This window comes from Anser anser, assembly GCF_964211835.1.
Source record: "Anser anser genome assembly, chromosome: 4".
In the NCBI taxonomy this organism is placed as follows: domain Eukaryota; kingdom Metazoa; phylum Chordata; class Aves; order Anseriformes; family Anatidae; genus Anser; species Anser anser.
In genome coordinates, this window is record NC_139724.1 from 1632755 (window position 1) to 1658186 (window position 25432).

At 34.5% G+C, this 25432-nt stretch overlaps 1 protein-coding gene across 20 annotated transcripts in view; it reads left to right on the plus strand.

The window, feature by feature from the left end:
- The first annotated feature begins 230 nt into the window (after positions 1–230).
- Positions 231–25432, plus strand: part of LOC310899691 (uncharacterized protein) — a 67129-nt gene continuing 41927 nt past the window's right edge. For 7 of the 20 annotated variants that reach the window (XR_014584523.1, XR_014584524.1, XR_014584525.1 and 4 more), the window contains exons 1-4: positions 231–565; positions 10833–10879; positions 12037–12255; positions 14361–14411. Coding sequence is in view for 7 of the 20 variants with exons in the window: in XM_083836425.1 (XP_083692551.1) it covers positions 381–482; positions 14361–14411; positions 19713–19806; positions 20058–20065 (255 nt within the window). In the remaining 13 variants the exon portion in view is untranslated. Of the gene's footprint in view, positions 596–1152; positions 1171–9845; positions 10561–10832; positions 10880–12036; positions 12256–14360; positions 14412–19712; positions 19807–20057; positions 22085–25432 lie in introns of those variants that run through there. The other 13 variants (XM_083836424.1, XM_083836421.1, XR_014584530.1 and 10 more) reach the window with 12 other exon arrangements.

Below are 25432 nucleotides of genomic sequence, written 5' to 3' on the forward strand. Positions count from 1 at the left end.
TTGGGAAAGTGCATGTCTGCCCTCACCTGCAGCCTAAGGATAATTAGATTCAGGGGTAGTATATTATCAGAGTATTATATTATCAGATTAGGCTTCTGGTAGTTTTGACAGCTTTTATCTATGTCTGGATGCTGTTCTGTCTAAATTAACCTTTGCCTTTGTGCTGCTTGCATCAAAACGTTTTACTAATTACTACAACTCTTTTTAAAGGTGATTAACAGAAATTAAGAGAAAACGAATGCTTGTGATAAGGCAATATCACAAGTAATTTATTTTCCAAACAACACAAGGTGCTTATATCTTCAGACTCCAAAGCCCTGCACCCTGCAAAACTAGAGCCTCCAGTATTCTCAGTCAGGCTTCTGAACTTCTTCAGTCAGATGGCTCAACAAAATCATCTGGACTACTTTGAAAGTAGTCTGACATCTGTTGGCTTGCTAAAGAAATTGTGGCATCAGCTGCAACAGTTTGATATGATTATGGTATAAGTAAAAATGGGTACTGCCTTACTTGGAGGTAACTGTGTTGTAGTCTCTTTACACCTTCTGGATTGTACTAACCCAAGGCAAGGGAACTTAATCCAAAGTCTGTGAAAGTATATATATATATATATATTTTTTTTCTTTTATTGGTTTCTACTGTTTGATTAGAAAACTGCAAACATCAGAAATTCACAGTATGTCTTGAATTAGTTTGGAGAACGTAGAGGAGAATTTTGTGCAGCTTTAGAAGCTGACCAGATTTCCCCCTCTCTTGGGAGATATTTATTTGTTCTCCAGTTTCATAGCGAGTGATTTACAAAAGTAAAACTACATGGGGTTGCTTGTATTGAATCGGTCAAGATTGCTGAAAAGTGGGAAAAAGAAAGAATTATTATTGTTTTTCAAACAAGAAACCAGAGTAGCTAGTTGTCTGTCCAAAAAATAACATAGTTGCCTGGGTCATAAAGAGAGCCGTAATGTGGCATGGAACTACCTTTCCCAGTCTTCATCCAAATGGATGATGATAACCTTCTCATACTTCTGAAAATGGTTTCAATAATAAAAACAATTGAGATTATCAGTTTCACAGTGTTGCATTGAGCTATTCAAATATACTTTTAATCTTTTATAAGTTCTACTTTTATTTCTATATCTATATATACACATACAATAGCATTATAAATTATTGGTAAGGCATAGCTCGGAATAGGCTATATGCTCTCATGCATCTAGGACTATTTCAGTACACTGTAAATCTGCCTTTTTTCTTTTTTCTTTTTTTTTTTTTCCAAGAATTAACTGTGCAGTGAGTAATCACATAATTAAAAAACACAATTTTGCTAAAGAGTTGTTTATCCTACAGTACTTGCTTTTTCTCAGTGTTATTTTCTTCGGATTTAAAATTGCCACTGATTTTATTAAGTAATCTGAATAGCTTTTTATGTTAATACTTGGTTGGAAGGGAGGAGCTAGCTTGCTTCTCCTGAAGTTTTTTCCTGTTTGGTTTTAAGCTGATAAGTCATATTCACTGCTTAATGTCTTAGTTTGTTTGTAGCTGCTTATAGAGAGGCATAATATTTTTCAGAGCCAGATGGTAGTACATCTTGCATCTGTAGTAGACACAAAATTGGCACCTTGCGCAAGTATTTTCTGCAGTTTCTTTTGATAAGTTTCCATTCCACTATTCCTAATAACACTGGGTGCTTGCATTTTACTGAGGGAGAAGACAGAGATGGAGAGCTTTTTTTTTTTTTTTTTTTTTTTTTTGTAAATACAGTCTTTTTAAGTTGGTTGCCTTCAGAAATTTGGCTTGTGAGATCCTACCAGCACTCATTTTGACCTGTCAGTTTATGCCTGAGTGGATTTGAAACTGCTGGCTAATTTCAACCAAATGTGAACTAGTAGTTAAGTCTGAAAGCTTTATAAGCAGCTACCAACTTACCACTCAGCAAAGACAGAGTTGTGGGCTAAAGTAATGTGTTGCATTTTCATTTATTAAACATAATTTAAATGCATACAAAGAAAAAGTGAACTAAATTAATTAACATGTTAATTGTGCCTATAAAATGATAAATTTGAGATATTCCTGGTGTTGTGGTTTTTTTTTTTTTGCTTTGTTTTGTTTTTAATATATAAGATTTTATTTATAGGATTACAAATCATGTATTATTTGAAGATTTGGTCTGGTCAGACATTTTAGGTATTTTTTCCAGGATTATGCAGGTTTTTTTGGACATCATCTTTCCTACCTACTTCATTTACGAAGTTTCTAATCCAAACAGGAAAACATGGCTAATATACTCACTTCTGTAGAAATCCTTGATTGATGAGTAGCTTTGCCTGACTTATTTTCAAGGACCTTGTTCTTACCTAACAAGCAGAGGTGGACTGAGAAATCAGAGTATTTTACTCTCTCTTTAAAGTTCCAATTCAAAAGACTGTAGAAATAACAAGGATAGTGTTGTCATTCTTCTAGTATGTACCTGAGCCCTGAGGTGGCTGTAAGTAACAGTGCATCTTAGTTATCTTTTATTTATTATCCTTGTTGACGTGTTGATTTGTATGACCATGTTCTTCCAACTGACTATTCTTATTTCAAAACCTGAGATACTACCGAAAGCTGCATCTAAGCGATCATGGAAAAAATCTGTTGTCAGTCATGAAGATGAAAGCCTTTTCATCACACATCAGTGTGTGTTTTCTCTGAATATCTGCAGAATATCATCTGCATACTTGCTGCTTTTGAGAACTCTAACCTTTTATACTTGTAATTGCAGGAGTCTTTAAAGAGTTTCATGGAGATTTGTAACTTTTCATGAAGAAAAGTAACCATTTTGTTCACTGTTTCTGTATTCTCTTAATCACAATTTACTAGATTCAAAAGTATGCACATTATTTCTTCTAGTGGTACCTCCATAGATTTCATAAGTATATATATATATGTATATATATTAAGACTGGACTCCTTTTCTTAACTACATTTTAAGTTACAAAATTATAGTATTTCAATTGTTTGGACCTGAAAGGAAGGGATTGTTTCAGTGACAGCGATTCTTTCTTCATGTATGTATCTAGTTTCATGTACTCCTGCACAATCTTTACATGGTATTCTGTGCTGTTTCATAATTAAATGCAGTATTTTTTAAACTGTTCTGCAACTTCAAAAACTAAAGAAATTGGAAGAAATAAAAATGTGGTACAAAACTGAAGTAATCATAGGTTTTGTCAATAAAGATGTGTTTTTATTTATTGTATACATACATGGCAATGAATATTAAGGTAAAGAAAAAACATTGGCCTAATTCTGTGTCCTTAGAAAAACAGAATAAATTCCCCACAACTTTCTGAAAACGATTATACCCAATACCGAAGTAGATCATTTTATTACAAGTTTTGGTATCAAAATTGTTGATATTGTATATTATTTTGTTGGAGGGTTCAAATAAAATAGGATAAGGTCCTGTTACAGATATGAGATAAACCACTTAGTGATCTAGTGCATGAATAGGGGTCTTTTCACTGAAAGGGGGAAGAAGAGGTCCTCCATAGTAAAACAAAATGAGGAAATCAAATCAGGCATTCCCTTTAAGTATAGCCAAATAGACTAAACTTTGTCCTGTTCAGCATTTCACGAAGACTGGTCATTTACCAGTGATTGCTGCAATTAATAGAAGTGTTCTTCTTGATCTTAATGGGTTCTGGATCATGTGCTGGGTTTGATAGATCCCGTAGAAGTGTATCAAACTCACGTGAGAGAGCTATTTCATGTATTTTGCTAGTAGCAAGTAGAAAAAGTCAGTTTGATCTTGCAAAAATTCTAAAACCATCTACTGAGAAAATGAGGCTTACTGACTGAAATTCTTTGAACCTCACACTAGACTTTTTCTTCCTTTCACCGTTGATGCTACCGATGCACGCTGTCCATAGGAGTGGACATCTGTTCAGCCGTGGTCTCTTCCATGTTTTGCCTATTGCATTCCCTATTAATGTAGTTTGTGGTTTCTGATTCCTTGTCACTTGCAGAGAAACACAGATACCTGGTAATGAATGTACAAGAGTGACTGTTAAAAAGGAAAGGCTAGATTCTCTGTTGTATGTCTATTATGAATAATATGGTTTCCTTGCATTTTCTCTTTTCACAGTGTTTGGTTCAGCAAAGCTGAAGAATACTAGAATACTAGAAAATATTTTTTCCTGTAGCTAGGTGCTAATTATAGGGGAGGAGAGAATGGCTATCTTCATACATATCCACTACATTTTGTGCAGAAGCTCAGGAGTAGAAACAGTTATATCAGTATTGATTTGAATTTAATTTTATGCTATAGGTATTTAAATGACAAGACTGGTAATGGAGGTTTACTGCTGTTGTGCAAACCAAAATAAATGTCTTGCATTGCTTGATGAAGCATTTCAGCGTGAACATAAGGCTGAAGTGTTGATGTGTTGACTTGTATGTCCATATTCTTCCTAATGATTATTCCTATTTCAGTGACAGCAAGAATTAATCGAAGGTATAACTGTGTTTGAAAATAACGTGAATTATCACCAAAGCAGATGGTGCACAACAGTAACTGTGGTTAATAAGGTATTTTTACAGAAATAACCATTTTAGCAAATGTGTCCAAAGAGGTGAGGAATAACAAACCTGCCTGGAAGGCAGTTCCGTCACAAAGAGGGGCTGAAGTGAGCTGTCAAGTGATGATCAGAACATACTCATTTGGAGTAAGTTCTGAGGCTTGCTAGTGATGTTAGTAGTTCACCTATGCAGAATAAAACCAAGCAGAAATGCGCTACTGAGTGCAGTGACAGGACGAGGGTGTGTGAACCCAAATTTGTAACATGGGAGATGCTAATTAAGTATGAGGAAGAACTTTTTGATACTTATAGCTGAGCAGCCTGATCTAGCTGGTACTGCTTTGGGAGCTGGGATTAGAGTAACTGGCTTTCGGAGTTCCTTTCCCACCTGAGTTGTTCTATGAGCCTGTGATGAAAAACTTCCTGTATGCTAGATTTCTCAGTAATACTGACATGGAAGTAACTGATGCTGAATAACTGGATATAGACTTCGATGTTTATACATTCGTGTTGATATGAGGGCTCTGTGTAGGGCCTTTGAGTAAATCATACAGTATATCTAGCTTCAGGGCTCAGAGAATCAGATAAAAATGAAATCAAAATCCCACATGATGCAAAATGTCAATTCATTGTAAACTCACATTGTTGAATCCGAAAGAATCCGAAATGTTGCAGTGTTTTTGAGGTACTAAGTTTCTGCAGGCAGGGTTTATGTTCATCGGGGTAGCATCCCTCCATCTCTTCCTTTCTCTTTTCTGGATCATGTATCATTTGTCCTCCTACAGCTGTCATAAATGTGGCATAAAGTTGGCATATAGTTTTTGTCATCTGTTCTGGCAGTTCTCAGAGAAATTTAATCCTCTTCTCACATCTGATCTTGATTGTATTTGTACTGCCTTGTGGTCTAATACTGCATGGGTTATGTAAAACAACCTGATTCTACTTAGCCCCTTCTTTGAATGCCTGTAAGTTTTATTGGGAACTCTTCTTCCTCCAGCTTAACGACATAAAGCCCAAAATATGTTACATGAAAAGTGTTTGAACATGAACTTGAGTCAATAATAAACCATCAGGAGATTGCCTATAAGAGGGCAGTATGTGTTTGGGCAAAGATTCTCTCTTTTCATTTACTGAAACGAATTTCCTTCTTTTCACTTACACAAGCTGGTGAGCATTGTCAGCTTTCTCTACAAGGAGAAACGGGTGTTCTAAGGGATGGTATTTAAATGAAAGCAAGAGACATTTGTTATGAATATTGAGTTCAGTTGATGATTGCATAATTAAGTCAGCTTTGGTAATTGAAAGAAGAGACATTGTCATAGCAGTGTGGACACTTAGTTGTGGGTACCTTGATAAGACTGAGATGGTACTGATCATGGATGTCAGACAGGGACAACAAAGTCATGGTTCAGACAGGAGTACGGCACCTGAAAATGCCAGAGAAATCTATTGGAAACCCAGGGAATAGGCAGGAGTGGAGTTGAAAGTAAGGCAGAGAAGAGTGTGTGAATTAGTATGTTTTATTTTCTTGTTTGTTTGTTTCTGTATTCATTGTGCAGGCTAAAATGTGAAGTGATTCCTTTTGAAACCCTTTGCAAGGCCACACAGTTCTGTCATTGCTTTTTCAGCTTTTAATATTTTTGAAGACTTGTTTCTTAGTTTCTTACTATGTGCAGACATAATTGTAAGTTCTATTTCTACTTTTTGTTGTATGTATTCAACCTTACTTAATAAATTATCAAGTCTGCGGTGAAATTTTGAACTATGATTTTTCTGACATTATGAAAGTTTTTCCTGTGAATTTTGACTATTTTTAATTTGGTTTTATACTTTCAGCATTGATATAATTTATCATTATTATAGTCATTATTTGAATGTTGATTTTATCAATAATTTTAATAGAAATGCAGTTTTATCCTGTTGTTATCTCCTAGTGTTGAAGTTTGAGTAATATCCTTATGTCAGCAATACAAGATTTTTTAAATGTATTTTACAGTTAGTGATAAATCTGCTTACTGATCTGAATACACTCAGTTTCAGTAAACTGTAAACAAAAAAACAGCTGTCTCTAATTTTAAATCTTGAGATAATTATAATAAATGGATTTGGGGATTTGGGTGTATCTTGACATTATTACCTATTTGGTTGAGCTGTTCTAATTTTTTACTACTATCATAAGTCATCAAATAATGATGATAATTATTAGTGTTTACATAATTTATTTTTAAAAGTGCAGTAGTTTTAACAACTAAGGAGAATGATTAGTCTATTACTATTATGTCAGCAAATATTGTTGAAAATAACTGATTTATTTTACCTTAGGAGGGATATTCTTGTTTTGTTCACATGGCTCAACAAATCTGTTCTTGAAAATGCTGATTTGTTTTGTGTTGCATGTTTTGAGAAGTGCTCCCCACCTCTTGGTGGCAGCAAAAAAGCAAACCTTTGATAATCATTGATAGAAAAATGATATAGATGATTAAGAGTCTCTGTTCAGTGCTGATGTGGTCAAGATTGCATGACAAGTGCCCAGAAAGTATATGGACAGGTTTTAGTATCTTATGTGTGTTCCTTAGTCTAGTAATCTAATTTGGTGATGATCAATTCTTTAGTCCAAAGGCTGAACATACGTTGAAATATTTAACGGTTCACAGTAAATTCTCAGGAGTATTTTCACTGTTTTGTTCTCTATTTTACTTGAGTATAAGTTATAGTTGCACGCTTGGTGATTAATAACTTTTTTTTAAAAAAAAAAAGCAATTGATTAAAAAGACTATTTTTAAATTGTTTTTACTTATCAAGTAGAATTATTTCTAGATACTGTTTTTTGTTAGTTTTGTTTTGGTATTTGTTGTCTCCTATGACAGAAATTTCAGTTTCAAATAGTTCTTTGTGGTCATATTTTATGTATTGTGCGCTGTCTGGGTAATGCTGAGGGCTTTTTTGCAAGGATAACAAGAAGGTTAAATAAAGATTTCTGTCTGAGAAGGTCATATTACCAGTTGGTGGAATTGGTGGCCAGCTGTCAGATCTCATCCCTGTTTGTTCTAGTTGTGTTGGCCATGTGAAGCACAAAATGTGAACGCATCATACTGGTTCTGTGGGATTCTGTTGGGCAGTCCATTGAAGTCTGCTTTAAAAGCCCATCTGAATACAGTTCATGCTTCAAACAAAAAATTTGAATCCTCTAAGGAGAATACAGACTTTGCTTCAAGCTTCATTTCCTGAGCTAAGAAGTCTCTGTTGAAGCTTATATTTGTAACTGCACACTGCAACTGATAGTTTTGTTCTAAGAACCTATGATCTATAACTATTCACATGTAAAATGCCTTGGGACATATCAGTTGTGCTTTAGGGATTTCAGTAGCTCAAGTCACCAGTCAACATCTGCTCCGTGCCTTTTTTTCTATGGTTTCATGTTTTGCCACCTTACGCTCCTTGATCTACAGCATTTCTGCAGTGCCTTGCCTTTGCTTATTGAGACACTTCATTAGCTGACACAACAAAAATCTGTGCTCTCTCTTACTGAAAGCACAATTTCTCTTCTGTGTAAAGTCCCTTTTAGATTGCTCACATCTTCATAAAGATCTTTCCCTGTCTTTGATGCTATCATGGGGATTGCTAATTAGGCCCACTAATTTGTTTTCCAGTGGAGTTGGCATAGTTCAGCACATGCGTAATTGAACAGCTGGATAGAATCTTTATTTTATATAGGCACTGCTTTATTTCCTAGTTTATGGAATAAAATCACATTTTCCAGCGTTTTCTATCTTATGTTAATGATGTCTAGTTTCTACTTCTGACCTGTCAGCTTAGGTCCTGGTGCTGCAATTCTGTATTTGTGGGCATGGCAGCCCACTGATGAATGCTTTTCCTTCAACAGATTTTGTTGTTACTTTTGCTGTATAACTTTGAATTACATTCATGCTCTGAATTTCTCTGTGCGAAAATGTGTTCACCTTTCCTGGCTGTGTAAACCTGTAGTCCAAACAAACTGGTTGGGTAGTTGGTTTATCCATTTTTTTTCTGCATGAGTTACCTGTTTTGAGGTTTCCCTGTAGCAGAACATACTCTGAGATTACTTTTGCATTGTTAAAAAAAATAATACAAAGTCTATTTTCTCAATGTAGATGTTTCAGGTATATGTTTTGTCAGAACTCTTGAACTTGATATTGAGTGCCACACTGTAAAGCTGAAAGTGTAAGTATTTGCTAACTGCATGTGATCTGTCTATAGTTGTTCCCTATTTTCAGTATGAAAATCTACATGAATATCTATCTCACAGTGTAGTGCTGAGTTTGCTGACTCAAATGAATAACACAGAAACTTTTCTTCATTCTAAATCACATCTGATGGCTTTGCACAACTATTTTCTGTGGAGCAATAGAGTATGAGGATGCAGATACTGATTTCCAGTTCCTTCTCTTCCCATTCTGCTCCCTTCTGTCTGACTTCAGAACTGCCTTAGAGTCTCTAATGCCTGAATTAAATGTACTATATTGCATTCAAGTTTAAGGTAGGAAATGTACACGACGTTCAGTTTTCAGTTAAATTTAGAATTAAAATCTGTGGAGCAATAGTGTGATGCCTAAGAATTTGAGTTGGGCATATGCCCTATTGTTAGATGTCTTGTAGCCCAGATAGATTACTATATAATGGAGGTGAAAAATAAGTAGAGGAGAATTTCCTTTTTTCTATCTTGCTGGAACAGCAGTGTGTGTTAGGATCTACTCAGAATGTTTGTTTTGTGTCTTGAGGGAAACACCTAAAACACCTATTGGTTTAGAATGCTGGAAAGAAAGCATTGAGACCATGGTGGCTACTGAAAATGAATATATATATATTATATAATATTATATATATACACACACACGCATATAGATTATATATAAATTTTGAAAAATACATTTTTATTGTAATCCTTCTGTGTGCTTGCTGTTAATTAGTGTAAAATAATTTGCTCTGTCTGCTGGCTTTAGGGTTTTTGATATTAATATCAAACTATGTTTTTCAAATGCTTATCTTCCTACCCTGTGTGGCAAACTTGTGATTATATATCCAGTGTAGAGCTGCAACCATTGGTGTTCAGAAGTTAAGTCCACACAGTATTACTCAGACTGAATTGCACTTGTGTCAGACTGTTAAATATTATTCAGAGGAGCTGTCTGACAAGTTTGACAGTACTTATTGTTGCTCTTACCTGTTTGATTTCTAAAAAGTCTTTTTTTTTTTTTCACTTTGAATTGACAGAAATATTAAAACTTAATAGGCTACTTAAGTGGTGAGGAGTTGAGATAGCGAACAGCCAGCCCCTGTCCTTACTAGGATCTCACATGTCCATTTCCTTTTGAGTGGACAGAACTTTTTGGTTCACTAACAAATCCATTTTTTGATTTGGTAGATGACAGCTTCTCCAACACAACCAAAGAAAGAAATTCTTCATTTAAAAAAAAAAAAAAGTTTTTTTTTCTGTACAGTAGCAAAATCTTTAAAATTACATTTCTGTGAAATTTTAAGAGATTCTTATCTGAGGTTAATGCTAACAAGTTATTAGCCATGCATGTTCTTGGAATTTGCACAAACTTGAACTGCAGAGCACTGCACAACATCAGGTTTAAAAAAAATGGAATTTGAATATTTGATATTTTCAGCCCTGTTACGAACATTATAAATATTTGTTGTGCATTTATAAAACATGGCCTTCTTGCCTTTCTTCTACTCCAGTAGAGAGAGCAGTTACCTTTCTGTTAGGTCTTCAGTTAAAAAGGAAAACAAAACAGAAAAGACAATTAATTCCTTAACCTCCACTTCTGTCTGCTTCTGATGGCTCTTACCAGTACACATAGTTGCCTAATGTTTTGCTTGCTTCTTTTATTACCTCCTAGACTTTGTTTCCATGCCTGCAGTGGTATGAGCCATTGATCGCTAGTTTTAATGGTCCCAGAGAATAGGTTTTCTTTCCTCCCCTGCTTTGCAGAAGATGCTCTTAAAGTGGTGGCTGCAGGTAAAGCAATTAGGAGAAGCTGCATTTTCAACTTTGAGTGTTTAACCACCCTTTTCTCAGGGCAGTTCATTATGAGAAGTCATGATGTCTACATCCATTCAATGTTAATTATTTTTGACTCTATTAATTTTTGGATCTCAGTTTGTATTTCCAAACCCCCTGGACTAAAAATTGTTTTCATTATTTTAATAGAAGCTAAAATTTTTATAGCTGTCTCATTTCAGAATTCATGGCTTTAAAGTAAAAAGCTTCATCTATTTTAAAACTTGCAGGCCTACATGTGCAGAGAGACACATCAGTCTATCTTAGATGTTTTCTGGTAAGTCAGAATCTGTGCCCAAAACTCATCTGTAGCCGGTCTCCTGTTGAGTTTGTGTGACTGAAGGCTGACCTATGAACCTGGTGACTTGAGCTTTTGTACCACCAAGGATGAAATGCCACCTTAGAGCTGCTTTTTCAGTATCTCATGGCATCGTTGCCATCAGTTGTTCTTTGCCCCAGTTCTGTTTCACTGCAAGCTCCTCCTGTTTTCTCTTTCAAGAAGATAGATGCTCACATGGGCTTTTTTTCTTGGGTTTGTTATTCTCTTGCTTTCCTTACTTTATGTGAAATTTGATGCCTGTTATTGAAATTAATCTAGACCCAATCACTGGGCGTGACTGTTTCCTGGGGGCATCCTGTGGCAGGTTTTGTTCTGTTTAGTCAACACTTAAGTTGCCAACTTGTACTGAAAATGCATTTAGGACTGTATGCGTGTGTGTATTTTTTCAAGTAAACTTACTGCAGGAATTTCACTGCAGCTGTTCTTTTGTATGTTTGTCCCAAACTTGCAGTTAAACAGTCTTGCATCAAGAGAGAGCATGTCAGAATGTAGGAAGTTTTGCTACTTAAGTTCAGAAACTACCTGAGAGTTCTGACTTAAGATTGCAAAGATGTGTCAAGAGGCAATGAGCAACAGAGAGGTTTAGCATTCCATGGATCTATAGACAATATGAGAAACGGAAGATTTGAAATGTTAAATGATTTTAAACTATTGAAAAACAAGACTGGTTCTCAGTGCGGTATGATGGATTCTCCTTTAAATTCATTCTTCTCAAATTCATTTGCTCTATCCAACTTTTTCTTTTCCTCGGTCTTCCTCATTACAAATATTACTGTTTTGTAGCTATTGTTTCTCCTGTATGTATAGTGTTGACTGAGGAAAATGCCTTCTTTTTGTGTGTGTTCAAATCACATCTAGAAAAGCTGAGATCTTGCTAGTAGTATTCAGCTGCTGTTATAGGGATAATCCTGATAAATACCAGCAAGGTCAGAACAGTATGTGTTTGAAAGATTTATGTTACAAAACTGCTGCTTTAATTGGTACTAATTAGCCTGACTATTACTGAGTTGTAGAGAAGCCAAGAAACACTTTTTTTTTTTAAGTGATGTCCCTCAATGTGATAAAACCATGTTCATATGTTTGCACTTCCACAGATATTAATTTTATTCTCAATGACTGTCAGCCATGGATCCTTCACCAACACAGAATGTGTCAAAAGCTTTTACAGAAGTAAACTAACAAGCAGAGGATAAATAATCGACCGTTTTAGGTGATAATCCTGCAGTGAGCTCTGTGTGACCAGACATTTTGCCCAGCAGAAAGAATATGTTTACTTCAAGAGGAACCCATTTGGGTGTTCCCTTCGGTACCAGGTGCTTATTCATGGAAAAGAAGAATTGTTGAATATAGCTGTTCTCAATGTTAAACCATATTTTGCTTCATTATCATATCAAAAATAGAAAATAAGACATCTGGAAACTTTTATGTTGTATTAATGACTCAGAATTGTAGCTAAAATATGTAATTTAGTTTTCATGAGCCTGAAACCACAGCTGTTCACTCTTCAGAGTCATACGTTGGCATCATGAACTGTCTTTTCTTGTTTTTTCATAATATTTGCATCCTTGAATCCTGAAGAATTTCAGTAGCTGCAGGACTAAAATGCAGCTTAAACTGCTGATTTCCTTTGACTTGATTCTAAGATTGCTGGATAGGAAAAGCCCAACAAATGAAACCTGTTTTTGTTTATTGTGGGTGCCTTTTAACTTGTAGAAGACGAACTTTTTGTCAGATGGTAGATTGAATTTTCCTGCATGTAGATCAGTTTGAAATATTTGATTTCAGCAACAAATAAATAAATAACTTATTCATTTCTATTTGTATAAAAAAAAAATAATCAAGTATTTGTGCTCAGTACTGTCATTCATGTATGAATGTATTTGTTCTGTGTACTACATGGAAGACTACAAATTCCGCTATAATGATTTAGTGCATTTTTGGAATAGGAATAATTACAAGTATTCATAAGTGATTTTAGTTTGAAAATATTTCAAGTCTTTTATTCACCAAATCAGTAGTAAAGTAGCTGAAATATCTGCTTTTCATATCACAAAAAAAAATGTCCAGTTATCTGTTGACTCTTCTGAAGATAAGTCATTAAAAAATTTTGTTTTTCTCATGCTGATGCCTAATATGAAAAAAATAATAATAATGTGATCAAATATTATGTACTTAGCTCTCCTCATTGAATTTGTGTTGACATGGTTCTGTTTTGACTAAATATTAGTGAGATATACTTTCTGTTTTCTTCTTCACCTGCAAGGCTAAAGCATGTGAAACTATATATCTTTTGTAAGTTTCTGATTTATAAAAATGTTATTTGTGGCAGTCCTAATTATTCTTTAAGTGTAGTGAACAAATTCCCTAGTTAGCTTCAGCTCAGCTTGTGATGGTGTTACTTTACAGATCAACAGTTACATTCACGAAACTTACACTTCATAAATATTCTAGCCACTCATAGTTTTAGCATAATTTATTGAAACGTCTGATTGTCAAGTCTGTCTGTTGAGCCAAATTATGGCTCTCAGCATGGATTTTCTCCATGTTAGGTGGAAAACATAGCAAGCTTTTTCAATCCAGTCTTGAATGGGACAGCCTAGGTTTAAACAGGGCTGATTTGTCTGGGTTGGTAAGAAGTTGGTGGTGAGAAGTTTCAATGTCTGTATAAAGCGTAGGCATTCTAGACTGATGTCAGCTTTTTTTTTTTTAAAATTTAAACCCAGTTCAGATGGGTAATCTTTCTGTTTTGCTAATCTCATTTAACACAATAGCAACAATTTCTCATGTTCACTGCTAAAGTCAGTGTGGTTTTGGTTATTCATGTAAATTTAATTACAGATCTTGTGCGTAGTTTTCTATTTTAGGGAGTGAGAATCATTTTTAATTCTTTACATGCACGTGGCTGAAGAAATGTCAGAATCTGATGTGTAATACTAATGGAATAATGATTTAGATAATGATAATTTTAGATATTTAAACAATTTTAAAATGTTGGTATATATTTAGTTTTACACCAAGATGGTGTCTGCTCCAGGCTCTTGTTTTTGAGCCAGCAGATGAATAGAAAGAAAACCTTCACTTTATTTTTAGAATACTCTGTGAAACTGGAAAAAAAGAATTCGACACTTCTTTTTCTTAAGAAGCAACTGGTGGTAATTTACTCATCTGTCAGCACTACTAGAAATAGGACTAACTCTGTGATAGTATGAAGTACTAGTTCTGCAGCATTTCAGTTTTATCTTTTTTTTTATTGCACTGAGTCTAGTCAGGAAAACCACTTCATTGGGAATTAGTTTCATGCAGACCTTTTGCAGGAACACCATTCCCCACATAGGTGTTAAACTAAAAAAGTCTTCTTTGTCTAGCTAGGGATTTGAATATATCTGTGGAATTAATTTTTATTTTTTTATTTTTTTAGGTTGGCATGATCTGGAATCTTCTATGTGAATTCAGTTACTACAAAAGAGAGGTAAGAAAAGCAATAAAACTAGTGAAAGTGATAATGTATTTGAAATAGATCTCTAGGAAGCAAATGGCATGCATGCTGCCAAATCACTGCTGATGCACACAGTTTCTTGGGCGGCTTGGATTTATCCAGTACATTATTTTCACAGAGACACATATTGAGCAGTTTCCTGCTTCAGTAATTCTCATTATAAGGAGCATAATTCCTACTCATAATCATAAATTACTTATGCATTAGGTCTTTTTAACTCTTGAAAACTTTCCCAACTCCAGATAAAGAAGTTTAGTGTTTTAGAGACCAGACAAATGCATCCAGAAAATTCTTTATAAATTGTTATCTGAACTCTGCCTTTATCTGCCGAAGACATATGGCCTAACTATGTGCGCACTGTAGTTTGAGTTTTTTCTCCCTCATGCTTGATCTTATGTGACTTCAGTTCTCCTTAGCTGTTTGTGATACCTCCTGCAGCATTTTAAAATTATAACACCCACGTCATTTGCAATTTTAAAATACTTTTCACATGAAAATATATCCTTAGTAGTGCTTTAATTACTTCCTTTATGAACAGTTCCACAATCTTGCTGGAACTATTCTTCTATTACATTGTTTTGCACCTGGTGATTGCTGTTAATCTGAGTAGTTCAGCAGTGAGTGTTGCAATATACTTAAAACACTCAGCAGCATGCAATCACAGAATCATGGGGGTTGGAAGGGACCTTGGGAGATCAAGTCCAACCCCCCTGCTAAAAGCAGGTTCCCTACAGTAGGTTGAGCAGGAAAGCCTCCAGGCAGGTCTTAGATATCTCCAGCGCAGGAGGCTCCACAACCTCTCTGGGCAGCCTGTTCCAGTGCTCTATTACCCTCACTGAAAAGATGTTCTTAAACATCTGTGTGGAATTTCCGGTGTTCCAGTTTACTGGGAAAAAAAAAAAAAGTATAGGTTTGCAGCCAAGTGTTACATTTCTAGTAATTACACTACTAGGAGGATTTGGCTTTTAGTGTGTTATTGACTTTTAAACTTTTGTGTTTAAATAGGAAACTCTGAAGTCTGTGTATACTTTAGAAATTTGCAGGTGATATGTGTGAAAGACGGAAAAAGGCTTTGTGCTAGGATAATTTCAGGCCAGGATTGTCATGTGATTTCTGCTTATTTTGAACTCTAAATGTGAGCTTGATACACAAAAACCCCAAACCATACAAAAACAAAACAAAAAAATCACAAAACCACAAAGAACCAACAACCAACCAAACCTAATGGTCTGGTTTTAGAGCCTGTGTCAGAAGATTTGGGATCCATTTTTTCAGATAAATTTTTTTTTTTTGAGGTTAAAACTGCTGACTGATAGTTACAAGTGTTTCTAATGTAAAACTTAAGATCTGAAACTTCACTTTAATATTACACATTACTGGTAGGAAAAGTGCCTCAGTTCTGGATAGTAAAATAATTTAAAACCTTCACATACTCACTTCCTTCTAGTGAGTCATATTGGTCTACATAGCACCTGTGAAAGCACATCTTTTTGCCTTCACAATACCCTTAAAATGTTCTGGGAGCTGTAGCAATTTACTCACCTAATTCATAAATTTGCCATGCATGTCCTTAAGAAACACAGCTTTTAGCTATCTGGTTGTAATTACTTTTAAATGAGTTAAAGATAAATGAGTAGTATTTATTAAAACATCTAGAAGAGATGACATAAGAACAGAAATTCATTTAAAAAAAAAAAGTACATGGGGTAAGAAATTAAAGCAGAAAATATACTTGTCTTCTTTTGCCAAGGCTAAATTGGAAAGGTCTCTCTCTGTTGCGTGTATTTAATTTCCCTTGAACTTACTCTAGTCTATTTACTGTCAGCTCACCTCATGAACGATTCCATCTTCCTGTATGCTCAGTTACATTCATGAGACAGAATCTTTTTCTTTGTAATATATGCTAGCATCCATGAATAAATTTATTTTCAGAGTCCTCTAAGGAATTTGGACAGACTTGATTCTTTTTACAAAATTTATTTTTCTTTCCTGTTCCTAAAAGCGTGTTCACTTCTGACTGACTGCAAGCATTATCTCATTGCTTTGTAGATACAATTGTCACATTACTTAGCACTGTACACGTTATTTCTTTGGTTCAGTAATAACTCCCTTTCTCTTGGTCAGGCATGCATTCACCTCCTTTTCATGACTTGGTGTTCAGCTTGTAGTATGGAGAGTCTTCCGTCAGCAGCATCCTATATATTAATTCAAACAGTGCTTTAGAAAGCATGGTTGAGAAACATTTATGTGTGATTTGTGTGTGTTTTTTATTATTGACAGCAGTCAACCAGTCTTGTGTGAATGTACCTTTTTAATGGTTATCTTCATTGTCAGAGTGGCAAAATGTTTGTCCTTTTCTATTCTGAAAAGAAGTTCCACAGTGAAGGAAAATCCCCAGAATGGAATTTGTGCTTCAGTCATGTTCCTGAAGATATTACATTATTTTCAAAATTAAAGTCACTAAGAAAGTGATGATGTAGTTTTGAATGGAATATGGGAAGAGAAGCCATAGTTGGTATTCTCGAAGGACCTTGGGAGTTTTAGTATTACATTTAAGCAGCACGGTGATGGATCATTCCTGTCTTTTTCATGGCAGGAGATTCTGACACTCAAGAATTTTTATTTTCTGGTTATTCTTAAATTTTAAATTTTATATATATATATATGTATGTATATGTAATTTGTATATAGATACATATGTATACATATATATAATTAAAAGAAAAACAATATATATTGTTTTCTGAGGAATCTGAACAAATACTGATTAAATCACAAAAAGGTCAACTTTCTGATGTCATCTGTGGCTTGATTCTTTTACTCTGAGCTTTGTAGACAATTATTCTCCATTAGTTTTTTGTCAATTACATTTAATGTCTTTGAATTAATGAAGTTATTCTTTTTCTCATAATTTATGGAGCTGTAGACCACCTTATGAGAAAAACATATTTTAATTAATGCCATTTTAGTCTACATATATGCATATTCTTTTGGTTCTCTTTATTGGATAACTTTTTTACTTTTTTTCAGCAAATGAATGTTTTTGCTTCTAAAAAAAAAAAAATTATATCTTTTAACCACTTCTTACTTATGGTGAAATTACGAATCTTGTATTTTCACTGAATTGTTTCAGTTAGCTGTTCAGAAACATCTTCTCCACTAAGGATTAAAATAAAATTCCCCTAGAGACTGTGATAGATCCTGCAGTAGCATTTATGAAAGAAAATGACAGTTGCATGAAATACGAGTCTTTTTTTTTCTTTCTTTTTTTTTTTTTTTGCTATAGTGCTAGAAATTAACTTTTTAGGAAGATGTAAAGATAATGAGGACACTGAAACTTACAGAACATATTTGTTGGTGGCAATGATTTATATTTTTTAATGGACATATGTGTGTTTTTGCTTTTAAGTTCCTGGAATCATATGACTGTTAGTGGCAGTGCTTAGTGCAGCATGAATGAATCCAAATCGTAGATACATAGTTGGAAAAAAAATATCTAGCAGCATGTTTTCAAATGAATTTGAAAGTGATGATGAAAATGATTTTGATGTTGAAATAAAACTTTCACAGAAAGAATGAACAAGGGAGAAAAGAGTTGAGTAAAAATAGGCTACTTGGCTTGCAGAGAAAAATATGATAAACTGTTAAAACCCTGTGATAGTGTTTCTCATGCATTTTTGTGACGCTTGGAAACTTAATTTTCCTTTTGCCTCTGTTGAATATTTGAATGTACTTGATTTTTGGTCACTTTTTTTTTTTTCCTGTATGTTTAAATTTTTTAAGTTCCACATACTTTTGAGGTCAATGCAAACTGGAAACAATCTTGTGCATTTGTGACCAATAAGAAAGCAGTCTGCTGTTTCTGCCAGTTCACATAAGCTGAAGAATTTGTCCTTTATTTTCTAAGAATTTACTGTTTCCCATTTAAAGCATGCATTCAATATTCTAGTAAACAAAATTAAAACCAGATTGATTTTTTTCCATTCAGTTTATGAAATTAAATTTTAAGAACATTAAAATGAGACGGTAGCTTGCTGTACCTTCCACTCCTTAGCAAGGTTGTTTGCCTGTGAGGAAGGAAACTGGAAGAGAAATAGCATAGCAGAGAGACATGAGTAAGGGCAAAGAGGCAATGGAAGTAATACTGGGATGGAAATGATGGGGTGGAAAGGTAGCAAAAGTAAAGTAAGTACATAAAGAAAATACTGAGGAAGAAGCAGGAGAGGACATGGCTGTGATGCTGACCTGAGTTTATTTTGATGCACTTCTAGAAATAGCAGTTTGAGAGGAGAGCACTGCACCTTTTTAGTCTACATTAAGGACAAGAAAGTAGTTTGGAACTTACAACCTAGGAAAATGAAAAAGGCAGCTGAATACAGATGGTATTCTCTTTACAACATGGTGCTCTGGTATGAAAAAAGCTCTGATTTAAAGGCAGAGCAGCCCCATTTTCAGCTGTACTTAAGTCTGTTGTTGATGTGAAGGGAAAATGATGGTTTGTATTGATCTCCTCTACCTCCAAAGCCTCCACCCAAAGTCAAAAGTAATTGTGCTAGAAAGAACCAAAAGAGAATGATGATCGTTAAGTTATGTAAGGTTACCATCTGGTGTAGTACTACACCACATGACACACTTGACTCTTAGGGCAGGGATGCAAAATTTAGCAAAGAAAATAGCAAAATATCAGCAACTTCTTATGTATTTGTTGGTTTCTTTTAAAGAACTGCCTTTGTAGCTGGTTCTGTTTTGAAGCACGTACACCTGGCTTAGATCCAAGGGAAATGGCATGCTTGGATATTAGGGCTTAATTTACCTGCTTTTAGAAAATTGTGCTGACCTCTCTGTTCTCTCCCTGCCAGAAAAAGAAATGATGAAAAAGTAGTGAAAACCAAAAATCCAAGACTTCAGTCAACCTTTCAGTTAACAGCAATCTGAAGTTGAACGTTAGCTTTCAGTGAAAATTCCAAAATTTTTGGAAAGACAAACTGGTGTGACTTGTAATATCAGTGATTTATTTTTCTCTGTTGAATCTGACTTGTTTACATTTATTTTGTTTCTTCCTATTCTCTTCCCTAGTCCGGAGTTAATTATTATCTTACTCTTAGCGTCACTCTTTGTCTACTAGTACCGAATTTTTGACTCAGAGCTCTGATACTTTTTTCTTTTTTTTTAAACAGAAGCAATGTCATTGTTAGCAGAACGTAGACAATTGTTTCAAACTGCTAACAGCTGAAAGTAACTTCAAGTTTCTTGTGTCATTTGTTTTGGTGAAAGATTTTGTCACACCTGCTACATGTATTTGACAAAGCAATACTTCTGTGTGTTTTGACCACTGGTGTGCAGAACAAATCAACACAGTTTGGGAATAGTAAGTAACCTTTTTTTTTCTTTTTTTGAGTACTGTACAATGGAATGAGTCTGCTAATGAAAGAAATGTTACTGAATTCCTTCCATGGTAAAACAGTGTGTCTAATATTACATCGTAGCAGTAAGCATATAAAGCAGGAGAAAAAGGGAAAATTTAATTAACCAGATTTGATGGTTGCTACTATCAGTAATTTAAAAAAAAAAAAAAAGTGCCCTTTCTGTTATTTCAGGTTTTGTTTTCTTCTCATTTAGGAGAATGATGTTCATTCTGAAGAGTTGGCTGCTTTTGTTACCAAACCCTAGAGCTGCAGGCCATTGCAGGATGTATTTCTTGCTTCTCAGAAATTCTTGGCACAACAAACTTCAAAATCAAATTCACACTCAGAATACTTGACTTGTTGCTGACCTCTTGCAGAACTGTTTACATATAATTTTTAGATACTTTGGAAGATGCACTTTGTAGCAACTAATAGTATCCCTATAGCAGTGCATGGGATAGTATTCCTATACTGATGTGCATGGTTTGCGTGGTAAATAAATACTAGTCATGGAAGACTTTATGGTGTTAAAAGAAGATTTTAAATGTCATTGTAGAAAGTAAATGGAGAAAGCATTTCTGGTTTTTTTTCACTTTAAGAATTCTTGGGCTGAAAACAGTTTCAAGGTTAAAATGTTCAAATGATACCGTAGTTTCAGAAAGGTGGTAGCACAGTGCCTTCTGAATCATAAATGATTCACGTTAGTGTGAGAAGGGTTGTGTGTGTTTTAAATCCAGAAGAGAAAAAAACAGATGTGAAACTATTGTGACACTTCCCTGAAATTATTTTTTGTTTTATTTAAAAATATTCCATTATCAAATTTTTGCAATTCTAATTAAACTAAGGCAAAGAGCAAATTTGCAGCAGTGTCAATACCTTCACTTTTTAAAATGTTCATCTTACTGCACATTTGCCTAGCTTTATCTATCTTTCAAGAGATTTTGCTGCTGTATATGACTACTTTCAAAGTTTTCTTCTGCATGAAAATGGACATAGATAAGCCAGATCTCTCATCAGTTGCTGAAATGTAATGTGGGCACAATGGCAGTTGTATCAGTGCCAATCGTTGAAGCTGTATATAGTGTCCTTCCTGCACCCTATTCTAGTTGTTACACCTGGAAGCATCTCTTTCACTCTTGGGAGATTTCATTGTGGAGCTAGAAACAGACAATAGCACAAGGAGGAACAACATTTGCCTTCTGGAGTCTTATGTGAGACACTAGAAGAGAGGATGGCAAGAAAGTCAATGCAGCCCACTGGAGGAAACGAGACCAGAATCTCCACCTGGTCAAAGCAGGCAGAATTAACACTTTGTGAGGATGTTTTTCATAAAGCTCTTTCACTGAGATTTCATTGCACGTGTGTCAAGAATCTAAATGGTAAAGAACCAGAGGAGCTGGTAGAGGGACTCAAGGTGTACCTGTTCATGCTGTTACCTGTATGTGGTGTCCCTGTGAAAGATACTGAGTTTATGCAGGTGTATATAGTGAGAACCCATACTAGGGGAGTGATATTTTGCATGTTCATTTGCTACTGCAAAAGTTCTCCAAATCAGATACCTTGAGGATAATGCTTTTATGGAACCATTAGCTACTTTTCCTGTTGATATGTGTATTGTATCTGTTGTTGGAGCAGAAAATGGGGTCAGAATGATTCAAGGAACTGGATAAAAATCCCGATGTCCTATAGTATGAGTGGAGAAAAGGGTTAAAAATTTATTTGCTCCTTAAAGTTATATTGAGAACTGTAGAGATGAGACTCCTTTGTAAGGGTATAGATGAAACTGCCTGTAAAAAGTGTTGGTAAAGATTTGGATGGTTCTTGAGCTGTTTTCTTCAGATACTGCTCACCGAAATAATGTGATATTTCACCAAAATGGCACAACGAATACATCTGTATTTGCAGTCAATTTCACATCAGCTGAAGGAGTATCAACTCTAGTAAGTTCTCTGTAAGGCTGTTTGTTCCTAATCTGTCATGAATCTTTGCTTTATATTCAATGGAAGAAGAGGAATCGAAGGTGCCACAGGAATAAAAAAAATAAAATACTCTGTTAATCTTTCACACAAGTGGGAATATAATTTTATGCCTTCTGTTTAGAAGTAGTCAACTTTATTTTTATTTTTTTCTCTTTTGCTCTGCATTGGTAAATGTAGTAGGATGCAATGTGTTCACTTTACATAGGTTCATATAGGTAGTAATTAAATATCTCTAGAAGAAATTTAAAAACTCCCCTGCCATGTCGACTCCCTACATGGCATCTGCTGTGTGTCACAACAATAAGAAGACAAAAATAAATAGTGTGTTTAATAGAACCATAGAGTACTGAAATGTTTCTGTGTAGAGAATCCTGGAGTTAAACTGAGAGCCGGCATTGATTTATACATCTCATGGCATAACAGTCATTCTTTACTGAAAGTATTACAAAAACTCTATGGTGTAATTCTTCACATAGCCCTTTTTCCTTTGCATAGTTGTTGCAGTGAAAAATTCAAAGCTTTAATCATGCTTGTCACATTCATGAATGGAATGAGTTTTGTCCATGAGTTTTGTCAGAAATAATCCTGATTGTATACATCTCTTTATAGGCTTTAAATTCTATTTTTTTTCCTTATGATGAGTGCATTTTTGAGGCTTTGTCTTTTCTGATAGTTATCTTCTTACGAAGAAAGAGAGAGGCATGCTGTTTCTAATTAGAATTGTTGTGTACCAGATTTGGCTGGTAAAAAATTCAGTAACATGTAAAGCCTCATATATAAATATTTATGAGGCTCCATAATTAATCACTAAAATATCCATATAAATTAATTGCTATCTAATTAACAGTGTATTTTAAATATTCTACCTTAGTTATGTGAGTTATGTGGCTCTCCAGACAGAAAAAAATAAATGGAGAAAAGTTTTGCTTTCCCTTGCATATTTTACAGGTTTGTAGTGCTGTTACTTAGTGTTGCCCCTTCACCTGTCAGTTGAGCAGCACTAAAAGAGTCCAAATGGGATCTAACCAACACTTTCTTAGAACACAAATTCGTTGTAAAAGGCAATCACCTACAAAATCCTGAAGACAGGAAGGGTATAAAAAAAATAACTTTTTTTTTCAGCTTCTAGTTACTCAGGCAAGTTAGTATGTTCTGTATTATAGACATAATCTATCTTTTTACGTAATGGTAAAATGTAACTTTAATTCTTTTTCATCATTCAATTTTGAATTATGACTATTTGGTAACATTTAAAAAAATATTTCCCTTTATTATCCATTTATGTGATCTGTAACCTCATCGTTCTCTTACTAATAGAGGTGCCAGTACTGACTACCGGAATTTTTGCCTTCAGAGCCAGCTGGTGCCTCAGGACCTGTTTTAGAGCATATTACCAACATTACCAGCATAGCATGAAAAAGTACCTTACCAAGAGAAATTATCCTACACACTGGGCCTTCTGAGCCTTGAAATCCCAACAATTTTAGATCCATGTTTGTCGGTCTGTGAAAGAATTATATGCAGTGGTGTCTGCAGAGGAACGTAGCCTAGGATAAAGGCAAAGAAACATGGAAACTGCAGTTAAAAGTCATGTCTTGTGGATATTTTGTAATTCCATTTGTCATAAAGTGAGAGGAATTTGAAATACACTGCAGAGCAAGTTAATTCCTAACATTATTGCCTTATATAGTGTGACATCTAACCTAAAAGAAAATTACCTTATATTTAAGCAACTGTATCACAGCTCTCTTCATTTTCTTTTTTTCTTTTTTTCTTCCCTCTCTTTAAATGTATGGTATGTTGATATATTGCATGTAATGGGTAGGGTAGGCAAAAAGAAATATTGAAATGGTTTATTTTGGATACATATACAAGTAAAATAATTTGGTTTCACATTCAGTGCTTTGCTAAATACTAATATTAGAGTATTAGAAATAGTGTCATTCTCTTATGAACAGTCTTGCATGGTGATTTTAATTATTTTGGACAATTGTGATAGAGGACTCTGAACCTGAATATAAATGCTGGTGACTTACATTTGTCATACTGAGTTATAGGTTTCTAATTATATGTATGTTTTGAGCCCAGTGTAGGCATTTGAAGGCTTTCGTGCATGTTTGCAGTGCTCCTACTGATCTGTTGATTTCTATTTAGTTTATAATAAATGCTTAAATTTTGAGTGAGCTAATGGAGGCAACTCTATGGTTTTTTGTCTGAATTAGGAAGACTTTTGGCACCAATTAATACTTAAAAAAAGAGCTAGAGTGAAGGAAATCAATACACAGATTGTGAGGACTGTCCTGTTAGAGAGATTTCTTCTATGTTTTCATCATTGTTTTATCAACAGTTTGAAAGAAAATTTTAATCTGAGTCACTGTCATTCCACCATAGGCTAATACAGCTATGTCACTTTTTGAGTTTATACAGTCTTAAATGTATGTATTTACAGGTCCATTAGGAATAACTTTAAATACCTCCATATGGTGCTATCATTTGCTGTATGTATATGTATGTAATTCAAAAGCAATGAAAATTCTAATGTCCTAGATTTAGGAATTCTCAGTGTAAGTTTCTTTGGAGTTCATAAACTAAAAATGTAGTCGCATTTCTCCTGATGCAACTTTTCACTTACATATAAGGAATGTATTTTCCTGTGGCTGACACTATGAGGTCATGCTACTTGATAAGTTTTTTTTTGAAGTGTAAAAAAAGGTAAACAGTACAGTAGTGAGAACTACTGAACTGTGGACTACCAATGCAGCAAGGCTTGTGCATCCTCTAGGATGTTGAAAGAAATTTTTGCTTTTTTATAGATCAGAGATCTGAGTCTTCTCAGTGGTTTTCTTCTACCATGTTTACATTGTGGACACACACTGATTCTGAATGTTTGCTGAAATTTTAACTTAAATTTATGTTACATTATATGGAAAATTCATGTGAAATATTTGTATATTTTCTTTTCTGAGGAAATGCTTCAGGTGATATAACAGCTTGTCAATATGTTTATAAAAATAATTAAGTTGCATTAAAATGCACTTTATATCATCGTGTTATCTTATTCAGGATTTGTGTTTTGGGGAAATACTATTTTCAGGCAAAAATGTTCATTTAATCTTACAGTTAAAGATTAACAAATGCAGAATGCAGTGCAAATCTTGGTTAAAATAGAAGACTTCCAGTAGTTTTCATCTCTAAAAACAGAAAGGTGAAATCTGAAAAAAGGTATGTAGGATTGTGTCACTTCACAGAAGAAACAGAAAAATAAAACCTTATCGGTGATTTCAAGCAGATTCTAATTACAATTTCTGTCATTTTTAATCCAAAACAATTTGAGGACTGCATATTAAATACTGAGATACATGAAGCTGAGAGCTTAGTGAAGCAGAAAGATAACTGTATTTTCCACCTGGGCAACCTATTGCTAAACTTATTAATTTATATGTAGGAAACACAAATGTGTTCTGTTCCTATGTTTAAGAAGATTAGACAGTATGACCAGTAGTCAGTAATGAAAATCTTTATTAAATATAGTTGCAAATTCTCATACAGAGAAAGCTCTCAGCAGTGAAGCCAATTTTATGCAATTGCTATGCCTGTTTTTCTGAAGTAA